Source organism: Moschus berezovskii, chromosome 22 (assembly GCF_049115385.1).
Source record: "Moschus berezovskii isolate FMDL1 chromosome 22, NW_MosBer_1.0, whole genome shotgun sequence".
Taxonomy (NCBI): domain Eukaryota; kingdom Metazoa; phylum Chordata; class Mammalia; order Artiodactyla; family Moschidae; genus Moschus; species Moschus berezovskii.
In genome coordinates, this window is record NC_142481.1 from 16212692 (window position 1) to 16236213 (window position 23522).

Below are 23522 nucleotides of genomic sequence, written 5' to 3' on the forward strand. Positions count from 1 at the left end.
TTGCTGAAGCCTGGCATGGAGAATTTTGAGCATGACTTTACTAATGTGTGAGATAAGTGCAATTGTGTGGTAGTTTGAGCATTCTTTGGCATTGCATTATGACTGTCAATTCATGCTAAACACCTTATCTGCTGACTACCCTTATCTCCCAGATTTACTGACCCTTAATTATCCTGCAGCATAATGTTCTGTGAGTTTGCATTACCTTCAGGAAAGTTTCTGAAGTAAGAATGTTCAGGTCATCTCAGTCGACTCTTCACCTCAGTCTCTCATTTGCTGTCATAGTTCTTCCAGCTCATTTGCCTTCCTTAATGGCTTGCCCTTTATAATGATAGTGATGAATCACTAACTCATAGAAACAAACCTCAACATTACCTTTACTGTCTTCTTTCTATCCATATTCATTCCATACACTCCACAAGGACCTTCTCCCCCATGTCCCTCAAACACATCAAATTAGATCCTGCCTCAGGGCCTTTGCATTTACAGTGCCCTCTTCAAAGAGCACAGTTCCTCGTTATATCTTTGTGCTTTACTCCTTCATTTCTTTCATCCAGCAGCATGTCTTTGCAGAGCCCTTTCCTTCCCTTCCCTGTCTATCTGACTTAAAATTACATCCCTCTCCTCTTCCTCCTTTATCATTCTCTATAACACTTATTACCACAGTACCCTGTATATTTCACTTGTTTGTCTGTGGTTCCCATTCTAGAATGTTTTTTTCCCATTTTGTTCACCATAGTGAACTTAGACCCATGCCTAACACAGCAGTCCTTCCATGAATGTACATTATGGAGTGTTGACCCTGCTCTTCTCACGATTTCCCTTTGATGCTTTCTATGTGTGTTCTATGCTCAGTCACTCAGTCATGTCCAATTCTTTGTGACCCCATGGACTGTAGCCCACCAGGTTCCTCTGTCCATGAGATTTTTTTTTTCCTTCAAGAATACTTGAAGGGGTTGCCATTTCCTTCTCCAGGGGATCTTCCCAACCCAGAGATTGAACTCCCATCTCCTGTGTCTCCTGCATTAGCAGGCAGATTCTTTACCACTGAGCCACCTGGGAAGCCTGGTGCTTTCTATATTGCAGCATAAAATGCTCTGATGGGGAGAACCAACTTACCTAATACACAGCAGGCTTTTTCACCCTCAGTCCTTCCTTCCTGTCCCAAAAGTTGTAACATCATTGTAAACCTTTTGGTCTGATACCAACCCATTTAAGGAAAGGAGAACTGAGGCACAGGAAGTCAGTCCCACATAGATACTTGATGTTTCAAGATTCCCTTCAATGATTCCAAAATACCTCAGTCAGTTCCAAAGTGATCACAAAAGAGAATGCTCATTCTGCCCAAGCATTCACAACCCTGCCCTACCCCAATTGCACCTTGACAGGGCCTTGCCTACCTCATAAGCTAATGTGCAGACCTGCTTATCATGCCCTGACAGGTCTGCCCAAAGCTGCTAATATGGAAAGACCAAGAGCAGAGAGAGGGGTTGCCTTTCCTTGGAAGTCAGATGGGCAGCCTAAGACTGGGGCAGCAGTGGCCTTACAAATGCATGCAGAGGATCTGATTGGATGATCAGCTGTTGGGTGGCCAAACTGGAGCAAGCAGAATGGTTCCTCCAGGTCAGTCCATTGACAACGCTGAGAGTGGGCAATAGGTGGTACAGAATTGTTCTCACCTTTGTGAATAGCAGCATGAGGATTGAGAATGGGGACAGAACCTGGTTGAAGGAGCAGAACTAAGGATGTTCATATAGTCTCCAATAATCAAATTGGGCAGTGATTAGTGGCATGTCCCATTACCTTAATGATGATGTCTAATCCATCATTAGCTCTTCTTTATCTCACTGCTTCACAGTAACTGATGAACCCACTATGTTAGAACAATATCTGGTGACCCACTACCCCCTTTTACTGCATCCAGTATTGCTTCTGGGGCTTCACTAAATGTTTCGTGACCCAGGATTATCCCCCAACTGGGGATAGTGTTTGCTAACTCCTCAGGAGAATGTCTGGAGATCTCACCATTATCCCCTTCTTAATCCACAATGTCTGGACACCCTCCATTATCCTCCTTTTACCTTATTCCATCACTGTGTCACCTGTAATGAATTGGTTAGAAATAATGTCTGGAGAACTTCTTCATTACATCTTCCAGTTAACCTCCAGCATAATGTATATTACTTTGCCCCATTTGTGAACAGTCTGGTAACCTCCATACTCCCAATTTATTCCCATTTTCACCTAAATCATGACTGATGACCGCTTACAACAATCCTCAGAGTAGGAAACCATAGTATACCCTACCAAATCCAACTTTTAATATTATCTCCTGATTCTTTCATGACACCTCTATCCAGATGGCTTTTGTTTCCCTCCATTAATTGTCTCTCATAGTGATAGTGACAGTCTTCCATTACCCCCACACAGCAGTGTTTGTAACCATCCCCAACACAATATGTGGTGATGCCCCCAATACTCTCTGAACATTGGTGTGTTCTGTTCATCTGCTTCCCTATCCCCAGGTAAGGGCAGTGACTGATAAGACATCATAGACTTCACATTAACCGTCTCTGTAGGACCCCCATTAACAACCTGTACAAAGTCTTTTGATGACCATTACCCACTAAAACAGTATCTGTTACTCTTCCATTAAATCTTGGTAATATCTGTTTCCCTATTTGCCCCCAATAACATAGTGTCTACTGGTTCCCCGTTGCTCATATTGCTTCATCAGGCCACATAGTGTGGCTCCTGCAAGTCCCCCAGCATTGCTTGTCCAAGTCCCCACTGTTTGCATGGACAGGAACCCTTTGGGGATGGAGAAGGGATAAGGAGAGGGTACTAGCCTCATACACACTGTCCAGGGAATTGTTGGCCTGGAGTAGACTGGGGAGGATCTCTGGGCCCCAGGAGATCACATACTGAGGTACCGACTCACTACATCAGTGATGCAAGCAAAATAGCTAAAGCTGTCAACATGGATTAAAATCCTGGTGCCAACCCTGATGCCCAGTAACCTCCTCTGAGCCTTGATTGCTTCACTTGTAAAATAGATTTATGGAAGATGAAGGGATTTAATATGGTTCACATGAGGGGAACAGAGCTAGTGGAGACCAATGAGAGTGTCCCTGTTAATAATATTACCAGTTATAAACTGACACAAGACCAACCTCTGAATGGCTGTACCCAAACCTCACAGAGGGAAATGTAAAATGTATGTTATTTTATAAATTACTTTCAACTAATTCTCTTTTATATTTACTGTAACATAGTATCATAGTGCTGCTGTGCTGTGCTTAGTTGTTCAGTCCTGTCTGGCTCTTTGTGACCCCATGGACTATAACCCAGCAGGCTCCTCTGTCCATGAGGATTCTCCAGGCAAGAATACTGGACTGGGTTGCCATGCCCTCCTCCAGGGGATCTTCCTAACCCAGGGATTGAACCTAGGTCTCCTGCATTGCAGGCAGATTCTTTACTGTCTGAACCACCAGGGAAGCCCAAGAATACCAGACGGGATAACCTATCCCTTCTCCGGGGGATTTTCCCAGCCCAGGAATCAAACTGGGGTCTCCAGCAATGCATGTGGGTTCTTTACCAGCTGAGCTACTAGGGAAGCCCAATGTTATAGTACTGAGGTATTTTTAAAAGTTAGATTTACTGAGGTATCATTTACACATAGTAATAGTCACCCTTAAAAGTGTACAGTTCTGAGAGTTTTGACAAATACAGCATACAATCAAGGAGTCAACACCACAATCAAGAAAACAGTTTCTTCACTACCCTAAATTCCTTCCTATCTCTTTAAAAAATTATGAATATTTCTTTCTTAAATGTTCTTTTTTTAAGTGGAGTATAATTGCTTTACAATGTTGTGTTAGTTTCTGCTATGCAACAACCTGCATCAGCTGTATGTATACATATATCCCCTCCCTCTCATCACCTCATCCCACCCCTCTAGATCATCACAGAGCACCAGGCTGAGCTCCCTGTGCTATACAGCAGGTTCCCACTAGCTATTTTACACATGGTAGAAAGGTCCTATCCCTTTTTGATCAATCTATCTACTCCCAACCCCTTGATATTGCTTATCTGTTTCCTGTTTCTATAGTTTTGCCTTTTTTACATGTCATGAATGTGTGTATATCCATATAAATATGTAAGTATGTATCTCCTTTTGAGTCTGACTTCTTTCATTTAACGTATCTGAGATTCATCCATAAGGTTGTATGATACAAATGAAAGTATGGTGATGAAAAGACACTGGACATAGTCATCAGGAAAATGCAAATAAAAACCATAATGACATACCATTACACGCTTGTTATAATGGCAGTGAATAAATAACATAGTACCAAAAGTTGGCAAGAATGTAGAGCAATAGACACTTTCATGTATTGCTGTGGGAATGATACAAAGTAGTATATTCACTATGGACAAAAGTTTCACAAGTTCTTATAAAGGTAACTATATACTTATCCTATGACCCAGCAATCCCACTTCTAGGTTTTTACCATAGAGAAATGAGAAATTATGTATGTAATTGAATGTTCACAGGAACTACATTCATAATCACCAAAAGATTGGAAACAACCTAAATATCCATCAATGGGTGAATAACTAAATACAGTATAGTACATCAATACAGGGGAATACTCAGTTCAGTTCAGTTCAGTTCAGTCGCTCAGTCGTGTCCGACTCTCTGCGACCCCATGAATCACAGCACGCCAGGCCTCCCTGTCCATCACCAACTCCCGGAGTTCACTCAAACTCATGTCCACAGAGTCGGTGATGCCATCCAGCCATCTCATTTTCTCTCGTCCCCTTCTCCTTCCGCCCCCAACCTTTCCCAGCATCAGAGTCTTTTCCAGTGAGTCAACTCGTCGCATGAGGTACTCAGCCATAAAAAAGCTGAGTTATGACACAAGCTCCAACATGGATGAATCTCAGAAGCATTATGTTTTACTGTATGATAAATTATGTTTGATAAAAGATTATTTATTAGAAATTAAATGATATATATAATTAGATTTGTACATTAGTTATAATTTTATATTGCATATCATATACTGTAACATATATTACACTGTAATATCTATTATTGTATACTCCTATTACAATAAACATTTTATATGATATATAATATGTACATATGATTATTAGAATATGTAAGTTTTTCTATTTTGCATATCAGTCTTTCACATACAATTTTGGTTATTTGTATTTTTACAAGTTTATATTTAATGTTTATAGTGTAAAGTTATGACTATAATAAAAGGGGGCATGGGGTTGGAAAGCCATTTAATTGTAGCTTGTCACCATTTTTATTACCTGTCAACATGCCCATTCTGGCTGCTCTTAACGTCATGGAAGCTTGTTTCTCTTTGGGCCTTTCCCTGGCTGTGTTCTCTGAGACTCTGCTTCCCCAGTCTCCATGAAGCTTGCTGTCCTCTCCTTGTTTGGAGAGTTTACACACACACCACTGTGTATGAAGTAACACACTTCTTGGGGTCACTCCCTATTTTGTACTATATTTGTGCTGCAAGTACCACCCTCTGACCTAATATTGTTTCTTTTTTATCATTCTTCCCTCCCCACTGGACCATAACCCTCATGATGTCAGGACTTTGTCTTCCTCCTGCTGTGTCCAAGGCACCCAGCATGGCACCAGCACAAAGTAGAGACTCAGTACAAGTTTGTTAAATGGATGGATGAATGATATCAATAGCACTGAGGTTGACCAAGTGCTCCACACAGAGTGAACTAAATTTGTAGGGAGGAAGGAGAGGATAGGAGGGTGGGTTGGATTGAACCTGTGACCCCTGCATTGGCAGATGGATTCTTATCCACTGTGCCACTAGGCAAGTCCCAGAATTACTTTCTGTTTCAATGCAAAATCTTCTTTCAGGATGCCTCACACAGAGTGGGATGAATTCATTCTTGGATCTTCTTGGTCTTTTTATTCCTGTTGTCCAGTGACATCATCTGCAATATGACCATTTTTGTTTCATTCTTAAATATGTCCAATTTTAATTCTTCGCTTTTTCTTATTAGCACTTAATCTCATGGCTTCTACTATTTTTCATTAAGTCCATCCTAGGGCATTCCCTGGTGGTTTAGTGGTTAAGACTCAGTACTTTCACTGCCATGGTCCCAGGCTCAATTCCCAGTCCCTGGTCAGAGAACTAAGATGCTATGCAAACATACAAAAAAAATAGAGAAAAGATTAATTACCAAGTATTCATTACCCAGATCCAACGATTATCAACACTTTCCCAAATTTGTGTTAAGAAAAATTATCAAAAACCCAGAAATAAGGAAATTATACTGTGTCATCCTGTGTGCCTTTTCAAAGTCATACTATAGCATGGTCTAACAAACCCACCCAAAGTCTAACAAATCATTATTGAGAAAGTTTTCCTAAACTCAGCACTGTTTGCATTTGGGGCCAAATAACTCTGTTGTACCAGCTTGTTCTCTGTATGGTTGAAAGCATCCATGGCATCCACTCCTCTCTCTAAACTGTCTCCAAAGATTGCTTAATGTTCCCTGGGGATTAAAACTCTACCAGTTTGAGAACCCACTGCTCTGGTAGAATGTACCCTTGTTTGGGTCACTTTTTACTACTAATTAGGATGCAGCCTGGAGAAGGCAATGGCACCCCACTCCAGTACTCTTGCCTGGGAAATCCCATGGATGGAGGAGCCTGGTAGGCTGCAGTCCATGGGGTCGCTAAGAGTCGGATGCAATAAAGCGACTTCACTTTCACACATTGGAGAAGGAAATGGCAATTCACTTCAGTATTCTTGCCTGGAGAATCCCAGGGACGGGGGAGCCTGGTGGGCTGCCATCTATGGGGTTGCACAGAGTCGGACACGACTGAAGCAACTTAGCAGCAGCAGGATGCAGACTACATAGATAAAATGTTAACTTGGCAGTTGGTACATTTCATACATTTGTTCTATATAAACTGATTCTCTGAAGAAAAGATAATCTTCAAGCTTATGGTTTTATTGCCCTATAGGACATTAGTTTTATATCTATCTAACTTTGCAGTCTTATTGCAAGATTCTTTATTCCACTGACTATATACCTATTTGTGTGTGTGTGTTATCCTGTTGTTTCTGACTCTGCAACCCCTTGAACTGTAACCTGCCAGCCTCCTCTGTCCATGGAATCTTCTCAGCAAGAATACTGGAGTGGGTTGCCATTTCCTACTCGAGTGGATCTTCCCAACCTAGGGATTGAAACTACTTTGAACCAAATCTCCAATCCTGCTAGTTCCCTCATTAATAAGTTAAGTAAATATCTGTAGGAGTTCTAACTTTTTGAAAATTAATACTTTGAGACTTGTATCACCAATTACCACCACCACCAAAACTCCTGACTCAAGACAGGACAGGATGGGGTGTGGTCTTTACTCATGCCAGGCTACTTTCAAGATCTATCTTGATCCAGGAAACAGGTCACATTCCACCTAGATCCAGAACAGTCTTCACTCATGCAAGGCCTATTTCTGCTCAGGCCAAGGCACAGTTCTTTCTGCTCCAGGGTAGGGAAGAGCTATGCCTCCTTTTATGCCAAACTGGGGGCCTGGAATCCCTTTAAACGATGACAGTGTAGAAAGTCACCATATCTGGTTCAATAGGCTGAGGCCTATCAGTCTAGGGAATAAATAAGAGCTGATGGTCATTGCAGGCTAGGTTAGCCCAGAGCCTTTAATTTGCCAAACCACGAATCCTTAGAGACTCCTTTCTCTAATGCCTTTCTCTAGAGAGGGCACTATCATAAGGCATAAGTGCTGTGATGGTCTCACCAGGGCCTCATCTTTCCACAAACTAGGGTAAAGTTCTGTCAGTTCTTTCACATCTCTCTCTTTTCCCTACTAACATGATCTCTCAATACCCTGAACACTCTTTGGCTTCAAAAAATTAAGGTACAATTTACATATAATAAATGCACAAATCATAAGTGTTTACTTTGATGAGTCCTGATGATTATACAGACTCTTGAAACCGCCACCCTAAACAAGATACAGAACATTTTCATCACCCCAAGAAATTCTCTTGAGTCAATAGTTTAACAAGAGTCAACTGCTTTCTGATTTATAACTCAGATTTGTTTTGCCTGTTCTTGAGCTTCACATAAATTGAATCCTACAGTGTATAGTCTTTTTTTAAACACTCTTTTTACTCATTTTCTTGTGTATTCCTTTCCCCCACCAGGCCGCAACATCTTGAGTATGCTTTATTTTATCGGAGACCTCAGTCCTCTCTGTTCCCTAATTCAGTGCCTTAGATATGTTGAAGCAAAATATAACAGTAATAAAAAAAATTTTAACAATAATGGTAATGATCTTTGTTGTTGTTAAGTCGCTAAGCCATGTCTGACTCTTGCGACCCTATGGATGTAGCCTACCAGGCTCTTCTATGGGATTTCCCAGGTGAGAATACTGGAGTGGGTTGCCATTTCCTTCTCCAGGGGATTGTCTCGACCCAGGGATCAAACCTGCATCTCCTGCATTGGCAGGTAGATTCTTTACCACTGAGTCACCTGGGAAGCCTGTGATGATCCTTTACCTTTGTATAAAATAGACATACCTGGCTCTGAGTCCTTCTTTTTTACTTATTAACTGAAAGATTATGGATTGGTCACCTCATCTCTATACTGCATTTTCTTTAGGATGGTGATAATAACACTGTTCTCATAGTGCTTGTGGATATCCTGAAGTTTGTGTTGGGTGGTTTAGTCGCTAACTAGTGTTTGACTCTCTGCAATGCCATGGACTGTAGCCTGCCAGGCTCCTCCGATCATTGGATTTCCTAGGCAAGAATGCTGGAGTGTGTTTCCATTTCCTTCTCCAGGGAATCTTAAATATTTCTAGCTCTCCCCATTCCAACCTTATGCTAAGATTGTATATCTGTTTCTATGGTAAGATTGTATTTCACATGGTTGGGTGACTCAATAAGTAGTGAGAGGAAATGACTTGTGTCATTTCTGAGGCAGAGCATTTAATTCCAAGCATAAGACACTCCAAGACTCTCTTTCCTTTATGACTCGTGCTAGAATAAGGGTAGCCCTTGAAGTGAGAAGGCCAGTGACAGGCCAGGCATGTCACAAGCACTCTCTCAGTTCAGTTCAGTCGCTCTGTAGTGTCCGATTCTTTGTGACCCCATGAATCACAGCACGCCAGGCCTCCCTGTCCATCACCAACTCCCAGAGTTCACTCAAACTCGTGTCCACTGAGTCGGTGATGCCATCCAGCCATCTCATTCTCTGTCGTCCCCTTCTCCTCCTGCCCCCAATCCCTCCCAGCATCAGAGTCTTTTCCAGTGAGTCAACTCATCGCATGAGGTGGCCAAAGTATTGGAGTTTCAGCTTTAGCATCAGTCCTTCCAGTGAACACCTAGGCACTCTCTAAATGGTCATTTTTGTTAATTACTATAATTATTTCAAAAGTGTCACATAAACACACTTGTATTAATTCAAATGAAGCAAGACTCTTAAACTCTCTGTTGAATTTAAAATATCTCGCAGAACCTTTAATTTGTCTATTATGCAAGTGAAGAGGAAATGGCTAAAAATCCTCTCTGACTTGAAAGAACAATCAAAAACTTAGGAGCTTGTTTAAGAAATCCAGAGACATCACTTAGAGCATTTTTACCAAAAGTATCCAAATTAACTACTGCTGAATAACAAATTACTCTCAAACTCAGTGGCTAAAAACAAATATTATGACAGTCAAGGATATGGGAGCTGCTAGCTGGGTGTTTCTGAGTCCCTCATGTGGTAGCAGTCCAGGTACTGATGGGGGCTGCACTCATCTCAAGGCTTAATTAGGGTACAGTATTTGTTTCCAAGGTGACCCACTTGATACAAGATGACATCAGTTCCTCCCTGACTGTTAGCAGGATATCTCAGCTCCTTGCTACATGGGCCTGTTCATAGTCTGTCTCAGTGTCCTCAATGACATGGCAACTAACTTCTCTCAGAGTAAGTTATTTGAGAGAAAGAGCATGAACACTTCCAAGTCAGAAGCTGGGGTGTCATTTACAACTTACTCTCACTTCTACTGTATACTATCAGTCTTACAGATCTGCCATGGTACAGTGTGGAAGGGGGCTACACAAGGTGTGAAAACCAGGAGATAGGAATTGTCGGGAGTCATTTTCATTTTATTTTTACTTTATTTTAAATTATTTTTTGTTCTCTGGGTCTTCATTGCTGCATGCAGCCTTTCTCTAGTTGCAGCAAGCAAAAGCTACTCTGTAGTTGTGGTTCGTAGGCTTCTCATATATTTGTGTTTCAGAGCATAGGTCCTAGGGTGCATGAACTTCAGTAGTTGTGGCATGAGGGCTTAGTTGCCCCGAAGCATGTGGAATCTTCCTGGACCAGGGACTGACCGGTGTTCCCTGCTAATGCAAGCAGATTCTTAATCTCTGGACCACCAGGGAAGTCCAGGAGTCATTTTAGAAGTCAGATGTTACTCCACTTGTTTTGACCACCAAATAGAATTATGGGTTTATTTTTTAAAAACCTATTTTCATAGGACAAAGCAATCATTTCAAGAGATGTTCCAAAACAATTCCTGTGATGTGCAGAGCACCGCTTTAGCTGGTATTAAAAACAGGACTCTGGTGAATGCTGTCTGTACCATGCCCATATGCTGAGGGCTGGCTTCTTCCTGAACACACCTACAGACTCTGCCTGAGACTTGCTCATAAGGCAGGCTGAAAGTGCTACAGTAGCCCTCAACAATGAGGAACCAGAGATGACATATAACTATCTCATCTTCATCAACCTTTGACTGAGCCCCCATTGCTCAGGGATACTCTACTCATGGATGCACTCTGTGTGGGTTTTCATCCCTCCTCGGTCTCACCCATCCCCTACCTGTCAAATAAACAAACTGCTTGCACTCACACCCTTGTGTCTTCTGGAGCATGAAAATAGAGGAAAACCTCACTCAAATAGAGTAGGGAGGCCTGAAGGGGTAGATCTCAGACAGTACTGCTGCTGCTGCTGCTGCTAAGTCACTTCAGTCGTGTCCGACTCCGCGCGACCCCATAGACGGCAGCCGACCAGGCTCCGCCGTCCCTGGGATTCTCCGGGCAAGAACACCGGAGTGGGTTGCCATTTCCTTCTCCAATGTGTGAAAGTGAAAAATGAAAGTGAAGACGCCCAGTCGTGTCCGACTAGTAGCGACCCCATGGACTGCAGCCCACCAGGCTCCTCCGTCCATGCGATTTTCCCCATGTCAATTACAGGAAGAAATGTCAATTAAAGACCCCAACAAAGGAATCAAAAGGAAATAGTTATCACTCACAGGCCTCAACAAGAAGAGATGTACATTGTACCTTCTACAAGACATCCACTACCCCCCAGAAACTCAGCCAATGAGAAACTGTAATCACTCTGAACTTTCACTTTTCTCTAAGGGACTTTCCTTCAAAACCACTGCCCCCCGCCCACCCCACCCCCCCTCCTCCAAATACCTTCCTTTTTCTTTACAAAATTAACAGTTTCTTTTCCTCGTTTGTTGGACTTGCCTATGAGTTTTGCTGTAGCTTGCTTGTCTGGAATTGCAGTTCCCTGCCATTCCAGAATAAACCGATTTTCTGGTAAAATAACTGGGTATTTTATTTTTAGTGTAAATAGAGTAAAGCCACCTATGATAAAGACCCGGCTCTTCACGTATTCTTTCAATAACCGGCTAAGAACCTCCTACTTTCCCTTTCTTGCTGCTCCGCCCTCCGAGTAAAGACTCCTCTTCCTCCCGGGGCCTCAAGCTCCCCAAGAGAAAGTCTTCTCTCTTCCGCTGTTCATCAACATACAAAGCTGGCCCAGACAAAGTTGTACCTCGCTTTACGGACGTTCCTCCTGGGAGATGGCCGCACACACCGCACTTAAGCTGTATAACACGTACGCGGCCATCTTAAATCACTGCCTGCCCTACTGGAGACAATGAAACCTTAATTTCCAGGTCAGGGAGCCGCTATGTTGACCTCAGGAGGTTTGGGCTTCTGAGATGCTAAAAGCAGCAGTGACATCTGTGTTTGCTGCTGCTAAGTCATGTCAGTCGTGTCCGACTCTGTGCGACCCCAAAGACGGCAGCCCACCAGGCTCCCCCGTCCCTGGGATTCTCCAGGCAAGAACACTGGAGTGGGTTGCCATTTCCTTCTCCAGTGCGTGAAAGTGAAAAGTGAAAGTAAAGGCGCTCAGTCTTGTCCGACTCGCAGAGACCCCATGGTCTGCAGCCTACCAGGCTCCTCCGTCCATGGGATTTTCCAGGCAAGAGGACCGGAGTGGGGTACCATTGCCTTCTCCGACATCTGTGTTTAGGGATCCAGAAACACTTGCTTCTTCCCGCCCTAAAATAGCCTAGTCGCCTAACAAAGGGCCTAGTCATCCGCTGTACGGTACAGATTCAAACATGGCCGCCCCCTGCAAGCGGTTGGCTAGTGGGCGCGGCCATAATACCTGTTAACATTCAGAAACCCAGAATCCTGTTCGCTGAAAAGATGCCAGGTGGCGGCAGCCAGCCTCAAAGATGCGACTGAGTCTGCGCACGGCCACTCGTTTTGGGAAGAGCTCACACGGTGGAGAGGCAGCGTGGTACGGCAGTCAATTTCAGGTTATGGGCGCGGATGCCGGGAAAATGGGAAAGAGCAATGTGAGAAATAGTCAAAATTCAAGACGTGTGTAGGATGGCGATCAGACGACTACGGTGGCCCGACTGGGTCAGTCATGGATACCCGTAAGGGTCAGAGACTGAGGGTACTGAAGGGTTAAGTGATTGGGCGTCTGTCTCTTGGGATAGAGAGTCTGTGGTGGCGGGTTTATGGGAATCAGCGTTAGTGTTTGTGAAGAAGATGGATTGGGAGTATGTGGGAATCAATAAACTAGGGTTCTTGACTGACAGAATGCGTGGAAATCAGTTTATAGTGATCTTCAAGTGTTTCGAGGACAAGTGAGTTTCTTCGAAGACGCTGATTTGATCGGCGTTAGGACTCAGTGATCAGAAGCCTGAGGGGTCAGTGACTGGAGGTTCTAAGTTCTGTTTGGGTACCTGAAGCTGGTGATTGTGGAAACTTCGAGGTTCATCCTCACCGAGGGTGGTCAGTGAGGATCAATGTTTGGAGAAACGCTTTAGGCAATCAGTGATGGAGACTCCTTTTAGATCATCACTGGAGAGGAATCTGAAGATATCAGTGACCCGACTTGTGTAGATCAGAGTGTGGGGAATAGCGGGATCAGTGGAGGAGGGGGTTAATGCTTTGGGACTGTCAGTAATTGTGGGGGGAGGTGTGACAGTGAGAGTCAGTGATTGGTTCCCAGTCATTGGGATATTATTGAAGATCAGTGTGGGTTTGCCATCAGGGATCTGCCTAATTCACTGTTCCGCAATCAGAGTGGATCAGTGAGTTTTGTAGTCACTGTCTTTAACAGTCGTATTTGGACATTCTGGGGTATCTGTGACCACAAGGGCCACTGAGAATTGTATATTGGAGACACCTGCTATGTCTGTAATTAAGAGGCTTACTGCCGGTTGATGCTGGGGCTTGCAAAATGCAGAAGTTGGGGATGGGAGAGGCAAGGAGTTGAGGCTGCTCCTCTGCACAGTGATTTTCCCCAACTGATTAGCAGCCAGTTCCATTAAGTTGTGAAGGCTAAAGCCCACCTCAAACTGTTTTTGAAACCTCCCTCTCCAAGAATTCCCTGGCCTTTCAGTGGTTTGGACTCCCCAAGTTCATTACTGATGTCCCAGTTTCAATTCCTGGTTGGGGAACTAAGATCCTGCAAGCCAATCAGAGCAGCCAAACAAACAAGCAAAAAACAAAAATAAACTTCTTTCTCCCCCTGCCTTTTTTTTTTGTTGTTGTTCCTTACATTAATGAAAGTACTCTAAAAGCATCTAAAGTAACGTGTTATTTAAAATATGGCTTCTGTTGCTTTTGCAAAGGATTTAATGCATATTTCTCCTAATATTTCCTTTAAGGTTCTTTCTAGAAAATCTAATGAGATATCCATCTGTGACAGCATCTTGAGAGTGAGCCTGGTTTCTAAAAGTCTATTCTGACTACATGGCACCTAGGATGGATGTAACTTTGCCTGTGGTCAGAAAACAAAGAGTTTACTGAGTAAGTACCTAAGTCTAATGTAAAAGATTTTGCGGAAGGAGCAAACCTTGAGAATATTTGGAGATTATTTTAATCTGGGATTAACTTAAAAATAATGTTCTTACCACACCAAAAAAAAAAAAGAAAGGAAAAGAAAGGTAATTATGTGAGGTAATTATGAAGATGTTAACTAATCCTATTGTGGTAATCATTTTGCAATGTATACATGTATTAGATCAGGGCATTGTACACCTTAAACTTACACGATATTATCTGCCAGTTATATTTTTATAAGGCTGGGGAAAATATGAGTTATGGAGGGAAAAGAAACTGGACCTGGAAGTTACTATGTTCTAAGAATTTTTTTGCCTTGTTCTGTGTTTTTTTTAGGCATGGCACGTTTGACTTGCATGAATCAGTGCCTTATAAAATCCTGGTAGAACAATTCAGTAAACATAAAACTACAATAACAACCAACCACAAAGACAAAAGTTAAAGCTACTTATAGAAACTGTTCTTCACTGAACTTAAAATCAAGCTAATGGTGAATAAGATGGACTGAGACAAAATCACAGATGTAATGGAAATAAGATTTTAACTATTAGCTTGATAAAAGGGTGAAATACTGAAACAGTATTTGTTTTTATAAATGTTACAATCAATCCTTCTGTAGTCTTTAGACAAAACATGAGTATATCATCTTAAACAACAAAGGAAGTTGAGAGGTAAGGCAGGCAATATCTTTCAGAAGCCATCAGTGTCAAGCTTTCGTTTTTAGAGCAGATAGCCCCTGCTTTTTACATGCCCAGAATCCAAAACAGGTAGTTTCTGTGATTCAGCACACATGTGTATGGGTAAGGAGTTGGAGCATTTTCTTTTTCTTGTTGCTCTTTTCCTTCACCTATATTATGCCTAGTGCCAGGTTTGGGAGCAAATACTTTTTCAAGTTTTAACATAGTTTTTTAAATTGAGATATAAGATGCATATAATAATATACATTCAACTCAATGAATTGTCACAAAGGGAACACCTCTGGGTAATGTGCTCAGATCAGAAAACAGAACGTTATAACACCCTGAAAGCTCTATGATACCCGCTCCCCGTTACTACCCTACCATAGGGAACTGTTTTCCCAGTTCTTACATCACAGATTAATTTTTTCTGTCTTTGAACTCTAATTAAAAGGAATATTCATACCTGATGGGGTAGCAGTAAGTGACTCTTATGTGAAAAATTTTTTTAAGTTTGAATCCAGATTGTTTCATTTTATTTAGGCAACAAACATTTTTTCCAGATCATTTCCAGGCATAACACACAGACAATCAAGTATTCTTATGTTAAAGCTACAGCTCAGTGAATTTTTACATTTCAGAGACCTGTGTAAACACAACCTAGATCAAGATATGCATCATTTCAGGGACTTTCCTCATGGTCCAGTGGTTAAGACTCCATGTTCCACTGTAGAGGGCCTGGGTTCAAACCCTAGTTGGGGAATTAAGACACCTGAATGCCCCAAAACACAGCCCCCAAAAAATCTAGGAAGGTATCCATCATTTCTCGCACCCTGAAGCCTTCCTTATCACTCATTACCCACTGCCACCCTTGGTCTAATTCAGTGGATTAGTTTTACCTGTTTTTGAACTTGAGTTAAATGGAATCATAGAAATTATTTGAAGCCAAAAACATTCATACGATGTGGAAGTTTTGTCATGAAATTCTGAAACCAGACACACCGGGACAAAATTTTATTCTACCGTCTTTCTTGGTCATTTGAGATTGCTTGTTTTCTGTTATTTCCTTTGGGATCCAAACACATGAACATTTAAGTGGATCCTCTGGTTTGGAGTAGATTTGGAGTCAGAATCCTGTTAATGAAGTTAACAAGTTAAGGCTGGTTCTTCTTTGTAGGTAATTTGGAGGGGGATCTAAGAGCCCCTGGTCAAAATCTCTTAGCCTTTGGAGACTAACCGTTGGCTGCAGTGACCTGAATAAGGCTAAGAGCTTCCAGGGAATTCCCTGGTGGTCCAGTGGTTAGGACTTGGCACTTTTACTGCTGTGGCCTGGGTTGGATCCCTGGTTGGGTAACTAAGGTCCCACAAGCCATGGGGCATGGTCAAAAAAAAAGAACCTTCATGAGGTTGCCTGCCTGCCATTTGATAGTAAGTTGTTGACATGATGGCCCTTTACCCCTAATGTAAATTTCCTGAGTACAAGAACATGTTATTCTTTGACCACAATATAATTATCAAGAGCAGGAAAGCTAACATTGAAGCAGTATTATTATTGTTGTTATTATAGTAGTGTGAAGTGAAGAAAAAACGCACAACATTAAAACTGTGAATTGAGTTTTATTCAGTCTTACCTATAAGCACTGCAGCTAAGCACTATAGCCCAGGAGACAGCCTCTCAGATAGCTCTGAGGAATTGCTCTGAAGAGGTAGAGGAGAAGCCAGTCTATATATATATATATGATTTTGGCGGGGGGGGGGGGGGACTGGGAAATACATGTAGTCAAGCATGAAAAGATGACTGCTAATCACAAAGAAAAGACATCTCATAATTTTAGTGCTTTTCTGTGTTTAGAAGATGGAACAATCTGGGGTCCTTGAAATTCTTCCTAGATATGCATCTTAACTACCTAGGTACCCTTCATCCGAAGCACAGAGTGCCTCCTGTTTTTTCCCTCGGGGCATATTGTTGGTAGGCACTGGCAGTGTCTAGTGACTTAATACTTGTAGAACTGAAATGGTGAACAACATTCTTTGTTTACAGCAGTCTCATCCACAGATGTTATTTAGATTTCTTTAATTGTCCCAATAATGTCCTTTATAGCATTTTTTTTTCTGGTCCAGGAATATAATCCAGGAATACATGTTGCATTTAATTGTCATATCTCTTTACTGCTACTGCTGCTGCTAAGTCACTTCAGTCGTGTCCGACTCTGTGTGACCCCACAGACGGAAGCCCACCAGGCTCCCCCGTCCCTGGGATTCTCCAGGCAAGAACACTGGAGTGGGTTGCCATTTCCTTCTCCAATGTGTGAAAGTGAAAAGTGAAAGTGAAGTCACTCAGTCGTTTCCGACCCTTAGCGACCCCACGGACTGCAGCCCACCAGGCTCCTCCATCCATGGGATTTTCTAGGCAAGAGTACTGGAGTGGGGTGCCATTGCCTTGCTGCTACTGCTGCTAAGTCACTTCAGTCGTGTCCGACTCTGTGTGACCCCATAGACGGAAGCCCACCAGGCTCCCCCGTCCCTGGGATTCTCCAGGCAAGAACACTGGAGTGGGTTGCCATTTCCTTCTCCAATGTGTAAAAGTGAAAAGTGAAAGTGAAGTCGCTCAGTCATGTCTGACTCGTAGTGACCCCAAGGACTGCAGCCTACCAGGCTCCTCCGTCCATGGGATTTTCCAGGCAAGAGTACCGGAGTGGCTTGCCATTGCCTTCTCCGGCCATTGCCTTAGACTCCTTTAATTTGGAATATTTTCTCAGTCATTTTTTGCCTCTTTTGACCTTGATGTTTTGAGGAGTACAAGCCAGTTATTTTTATAAGATGCCCATCAATTGAATTTTTCTGATTTTCCTCATGTCTAGAGTCATGTACATTCATGATTGCTGCTGGAGCAATGGTGTGTTCTCAGTGTCCCGTATCAGGAGATGCCTGATGTTGGTTTGTCATATTGATGGTAATGTTCACCTTGATAATTTGGTTAAAGTTATATGCACCAGGGCTGTCCACTATAAAATTATGTTAGTAAGTATCTTATGAGGGCATTTTTTGAGACCATGTAAATAACTTCACACTTTCATTTACTAGTGTTAGTATTTTTTCTTAATATTTATGTATTTGGCTGTACCAGGTTCAGTGCAGCATGAAGGGTCTTTGATCTACCTTGTGACACACAGGATCTTTCAGTTTTTAGTTCCCTGACCAGGGATCGAACCTGGGCCCCCTGCATTGGGAACAAGAAGCCTTAGCCACTGGACCACAGGGAAAGTCCCTCATTCACTAGTGTTAGTATTATGCTTTAATGACTCTTGCCTGAATCAGTTACCACTGTTATGGTTGCCAAATGGTGATTTTTCTAGTTGCTTCTATATTGATTAGTTCCTTCTTTCTACATTGATTAGTCAGAGCTTTCCCTTATCTCCCATGTATTTATCAGTATAAATAAAATAGTGTGTCCTAGTTATATATAAAACAGAAGCTATGGGACTTCCCGGGTGGTCCAGTGGTTAAGAATACATCTTGCAATGCAGAGGATGCAAGTTCGATCCCTAGTCAGGAAACTAACATCCCACATGCCTCAGGGCAACTAAGCCCAGGCGCCACAGCTAGAGAGATCCCACATGCCACAACTGAGACCTGATGTGGCCAAATAAATAAATATTTAAAAACAAAAAAAGAGAAGCTACACATTGGAAACTTACAATCTGTTTAAAATGTTGAGTTAGATCATGAGCCAGAGCTCAGATCTTCTAAATCTCAAAGAAAACATCTTGAGAGAGTGACTAGTTTACAGAGAAAGAGTTGTCAGATCATGTGACAAATGACCACATAGACAGGAAACCTCTAGGGTCCCACTTTGGTCAGATAGATTTCTAAAGCGCTGCCGTAGTAAGGGATTTGGGAGTGAGAGAAGGAAAAGAAATGGACTGTCAGAAATGTAGTAGAACTGACAAAACCTGATGAAATGATCCATACATGTTATGAAAGCTAAGTTGTAGTTTTGTTGACAGTAAATTTTATAAATCATATTTTTTTTTTTAAATCAAGGTGGAAAAGGTCAGATGAGATTATGTGGGATAGTTTCTTCAGTTCAGTCTTGCCAAACTGTGGGTAGTTTTCTGTGGTTTAATTTTCTGTCTTGATTAAACATTTAGTCAAAGAAATTAGAAAATACACGTGAAAAATGGAAGACATCAGTAGCTACAAAAGGAGAAATTAATCAGTTAAAAAATAAAAAAGGGATAACTGATAAATCTGATTTTTTTTAAAAAAAGTCAGTAATATAGATTAAACCACTAGCAAACCTTATCAAGTCAAGAGGAAACTGGGACTTTCCTAGTGGTTTAGTGGTTAAGACTCCTTGCTTCCACTGCACGGGGCATAGGTTTGATCCCTGGTCTGGGAACTAAGATCCCACGTGTTGCATGAAGCACCAAAATAAATAAATAATTTTTTTTTAAAATTTAAAAATTGTGAATTATCCTTTTGATAATTTTAATATAGTTCTGACATTAGACATTCAAATAATTTACTTATACTCCTAAACTATGATTTGCTTTTTAAAAAATGATTTAAGCCTTATAGTTACTTCTTTAATTAAACATCTTAATTAAAAGTAACAATTGCTTGCTCTCATCTGTTAAAAATGATTTTTTAGGGAATTCCCTGGCAGTCCAGTGGTTAGGACTTGGTACTTTCATTGCCTGGGTTCAATCTCTGGTATGTTGCACAGTTATTTTACTTTGCTTTGAGTTCCTTTTGTAATATTTTCATAACAGATATAGAAACCCCTTTCCCAGAATGTACTTGGGGCCAGGTGTTTAAATTTTAAGGAGTTTGTTTTTTAATCCCTTTCAGTTCTTACTTGGTAGCAACTTTTGTTTCCTGGAAAGTCTGTTGTGTGTATCCACATTCTAAGTTGAATGGCACCCTTTTTTCCTTCTACTACAATGATGTAAAGCATGGGTTTTTGTCCAAGATTTACATAGGGAATTTGCAAGTTCTGAAACAAGCCTGGTCCCTCACAACTCTGTTCTTTCTCCATTCTCCTCCCCACCCCCATCTTCACAGGCTGCAGATCTTTTCCCAAGAACAACAGAAAATGATTGAGTACCAGGTAAGTGCAACATTAATGAGCCTACTTTCCCTTCCTGGGGAAACTGGAAAATATGTGCATTTCAACCACGTATGCTTTGTCGTAGGTTGGGTTCTCAGGAAAACACTTGGGGATGAAAATTTGCACACAGGAGGTTTACTAGGGAGGCTCTTAGAACACTTATAAGTCAGTGAAGGAGGCAAGATAGGCAGAGGGAGTTGCTGAACAGAGGCATCAGCTGATCTTGTAAGATGCTCTAGAGCTGGTAGTTGTTGTTTTGTTGCTCAGTTGTGTCTGACTCTTGCTACCCCATGGACTGTAGCCCACCAAGCTCCTCTCTCCATGGGATTTCCCAAGCAATAATACTAGAGTGAGTTGTAATTTCCTTCTCCCGGGGATCTTCCCAATCCAGAGATCGAACCCATGCCTCCTGCTTGGCAGGAGGGTTCTTTACCATTGAGCCACCAGGGATAGTCCTCAATGTTGTCCTGAGTGGAGGCAAGGAAGCCTTTGTATTCTGAAATCAACCAGTCATTGGTTTAGGCTGCCCCAGGAGGGGACATAACATTGGTTAGAGTAGCTCCCTTTGGCCAAAGGAAATTCCCAATAGGTTTCACACCTGCAATAGCCAGCTGTCTCCTAGTAGCTGGGAGAAGTACCTTGGTACTGTAGGGAGATTTGGGTTGAAGACCACAATCTCTCTCTCCACATAATGACATAATGGCCAGATACTACACATACTACTCTCCCCTTTTTGCCCAATTAAACTATCCTAGACGTTTTACCATTTTACCTAGAACCATGCTTTTTTTTTTTCCAGTGTACATAATGCTCCATCATATGCATGGAATATTTAACCCATCCTCCGTATTATGGACATTTGGGTAGTGTCCAGGCTTGATATTTCAAGGAATGATGCAGGAAACATCCTTTGTTGGAATACAGATTTACAAAGGAGCGAGTCCAACGAGAGTCAGTGGACTTCCTGGTAGCCCAACAAACAGGCAGACATGGCCCATGATTTCCATTGGCCATAAGGAGGAAGCATATTGTTATTTCTAGGAGAAATCTAGCTTTTCAGGGCACTTCTTTCTAAGAGCGACCTTCTTAGGGCAGCACTGCTGCTATTGGTGTGGTCCCAGGACATAGTCACCTTCTGGAACCTTGTTAACATCCAGAGTTGTCTAACCCCACCTAGACCTTCTGGATCAGGTTAACTGTGGGTGGGGCCTGAGAATCTTTGTTTAACAAGCTCTGGATGATCCATTTGTGCTTGAAAGTGTGAGAAGCACTGAAAGAGTGAACAGAATTTTTAACAATCACTGACAAATACAGAAGCATGTTTTCAACAGTGGTTCAACTCTTCCCTTGGAGTTGAGTATTAGCACCACAGCAAAACTCAGTTCTCCAGGTGGCCAAAACCATCATGTCTTAGCTTCCCAATGATGTAACAATGTTTTCTATCAAAGTTGCTGGAAGTTTGAACTCCTCTGTGCTTTGTGGCCCACATGTAATGGCAGAAAAATGCTCAATTTAAGTTATAAGAAAGTCAAAATACAAATATTTCTTTTGGTGGGGCTGGTAAGGGAGCAGGAAGATTCTTCCAAGTTTATAGAAGTTCTGATTTTGATCCAAGGTATCTACATTGAGGAAGTGATGAACTGCTCATTATTTGAATTACTGTCATTCCTCTTTAAGTGTCTCTGCCAGTTTTGCAGCAAACAGTTGAACATCTTATCCCCAACAAGTTTCAGTGTGAGATGTCACCAGTTCCCCCACCTTCCTCATTGACTTTTGATGGTGAAGGAGATGGTGAAGGTCTCCTTCTCAGCCCCTGAGTTCCTGCATTCCCACCTTTCAGAGCCCTTTCTCAAGCAAGAACATCTCTTTCTGAAAACCTATCCATGCCTGCCTCCTTTCCTAGGTCTTTTTCCTTGTCCCTACAACCATTGTCAGTAACTTCAACCCTAGAAACCATCACCGCTTATAACCCAAAAAGTTCTTTCCTTTCTCTGCTGATCTCCTTCATCTTCTGAATTGATTTCCCTGCTCTTAATGTGTCCCCTCCTGCTTCTCATTCTTCCTTGAGTCCAAAATCCTCTCTTCCCACTTAACTAAAACTTTTCTGGCCAAGGTCCCAGGTGACCTTGCTGAGGCTAAAATTAGAAGATGCTGTTTGATTGTTCTACTGAATTGAGACTGTACCTTTTGCCTCCTCCTTGTGTCTGAAAGGCAGCACCATGTGCTGGGTAGGAGCACAGAATTTGGAACTGAATTGCTAAGTTTGAGTCCCCATCCTTACCATCTGTACGACTTTGGCAAGTCCCTGAACCTCTCTGCCCCAGTTTTCTTTAATATGGGAATAATGGCACTTACTTCAGAGAGTAGAATTAAATGAACTAATATGTGTAAAGTGCTTGAAATAGACTATTTGTCCTTATTATGTATTTGGTTATTATTACTAAGTTTAGGCCTCCTTCCTTCATGCCAGGGACAGTGCTTCCCTATGGCTTCCCTACATCTTCTGGGGTTTCTCTTTCCATCTTCTTATGTCTTAGACACTGGTGTTCCTGTGGGTTTGAACCTTCTCTGGGGCCTCTGGGATGCCAGTCTTTTTCTTTTTTTTTGGCTGCATGATCTTAGTTCCCTAACCAGAGATTGAAGAGATCACTGCCTTTGGCAGCAAAAACTCAGAGTCCTAACTGCTGGACAGCCAGGGAAGTCCCGGTTTCATCTACTCTTAAGGTGGGTGCTGGTGAGTCTGCACGTGGCTCCCTCCTCCATATCTAAGCCCAGGCCTCCTCCAAGAACTTTAGACCCCTTTGTCTAACATCTGTGCCTGTGGCTGCCTTCAGTTTAATGTATGCAATGTTGAATTCTTTCTGTCTCTTCTTCCCTGTTTCTCATCTCAGGAGATAATACCAACCTAAACCCCCAGGCAAGCCCAGACACCGAGACCCTTGACATCTCCCCACCTTCCATCTCTCACACTCAGTCACCAAGTCTTCCTGATTTTAGGACTTCCCAGGTGGTGTGAGTGGTAAATAACTTGCTTGCCAATGTAGGAGACCTAAGTCTTGCTGATTTTACAGCCTCAGTGTTTCATCCATCCTTTTCATCCCTATGTTTGGTGAAAATGGCATGGCCCTTTAGGTGCAAAATTATGTCTTTTCTACTTTTTTCTCTTCTGTTTTATTCCCCGCCCCCATTCTGTTTCATCCCATCCCACTCCACTCCACTCCACTCCATCCTATCTCATCCCATTCCAGTTAGCTCTGTTTGGGGAATAATGACCCAGAGTCTGTCACCCAGAGCTACGTCCTGTGTTCTCAGATGAAGCCTGATTGCTGCTCACCCTCTACCACAGCATGCTGTTCTGGCATCAGTGAGGGTGTCTAATTGGCACTTTCTCTGTTCCACGGCCTTTGTGTGAGTCTTAGGGTCCCACGTGCCAGCTTCCATTGCCTCCATCCTGGTTTTGGTCCTGTCTTCACATCTACTTACATGAGCCACTGCTCAAGTGCCACACTAGCATTCATCAAGGAGACCTGCAGTCTCCTGGAAGTGGAGAGTGGCTGC

General features: G+C 42.4%; 1 protein-coding gene across 9 annotated transcripts in view; it reads left to right on the plus strand.

Moving 5' to 3' along the window:
• The first annotated feature begins 12425 nt into the window (after nt 1-12425).
• ZNF793 (zinc finger protein 793) overlaps nt 12426-23522 on the plus strand; it is a 28525-nt gene continuing 17428 nt past the window's right edge. For 2 of the 9 annotated variants that reach the window (XM_088830887.1, XM_055410921.2), the window contains exons 1-5: nt 12426-12740; nt 14000-14141; nt 17713-17804; nt 19506-19567; nt 19919-19964. In XM_088830887.1, the coding sequence (XP_088687013.1) occupies nt 19950-19964 (15 nt within the window). In that variant the 5' untranslated portion in view covers nt 12426-12740; nt 14000-14141; nt 17713-17804; nt 19506-19567; nt 19919-19949. Of the gene's footprint in view, nt 12778-13999; nt 14142-17712; nt 17805-19505; nt 19568-19918; nt 19965-23522 lie in introns of all 9 variants that reach the window. The other 7 variants (XM_055410922.2, XM_055410913.2, XM_055410920.2 and 4 more) reach the window with 6 other exon arrangements.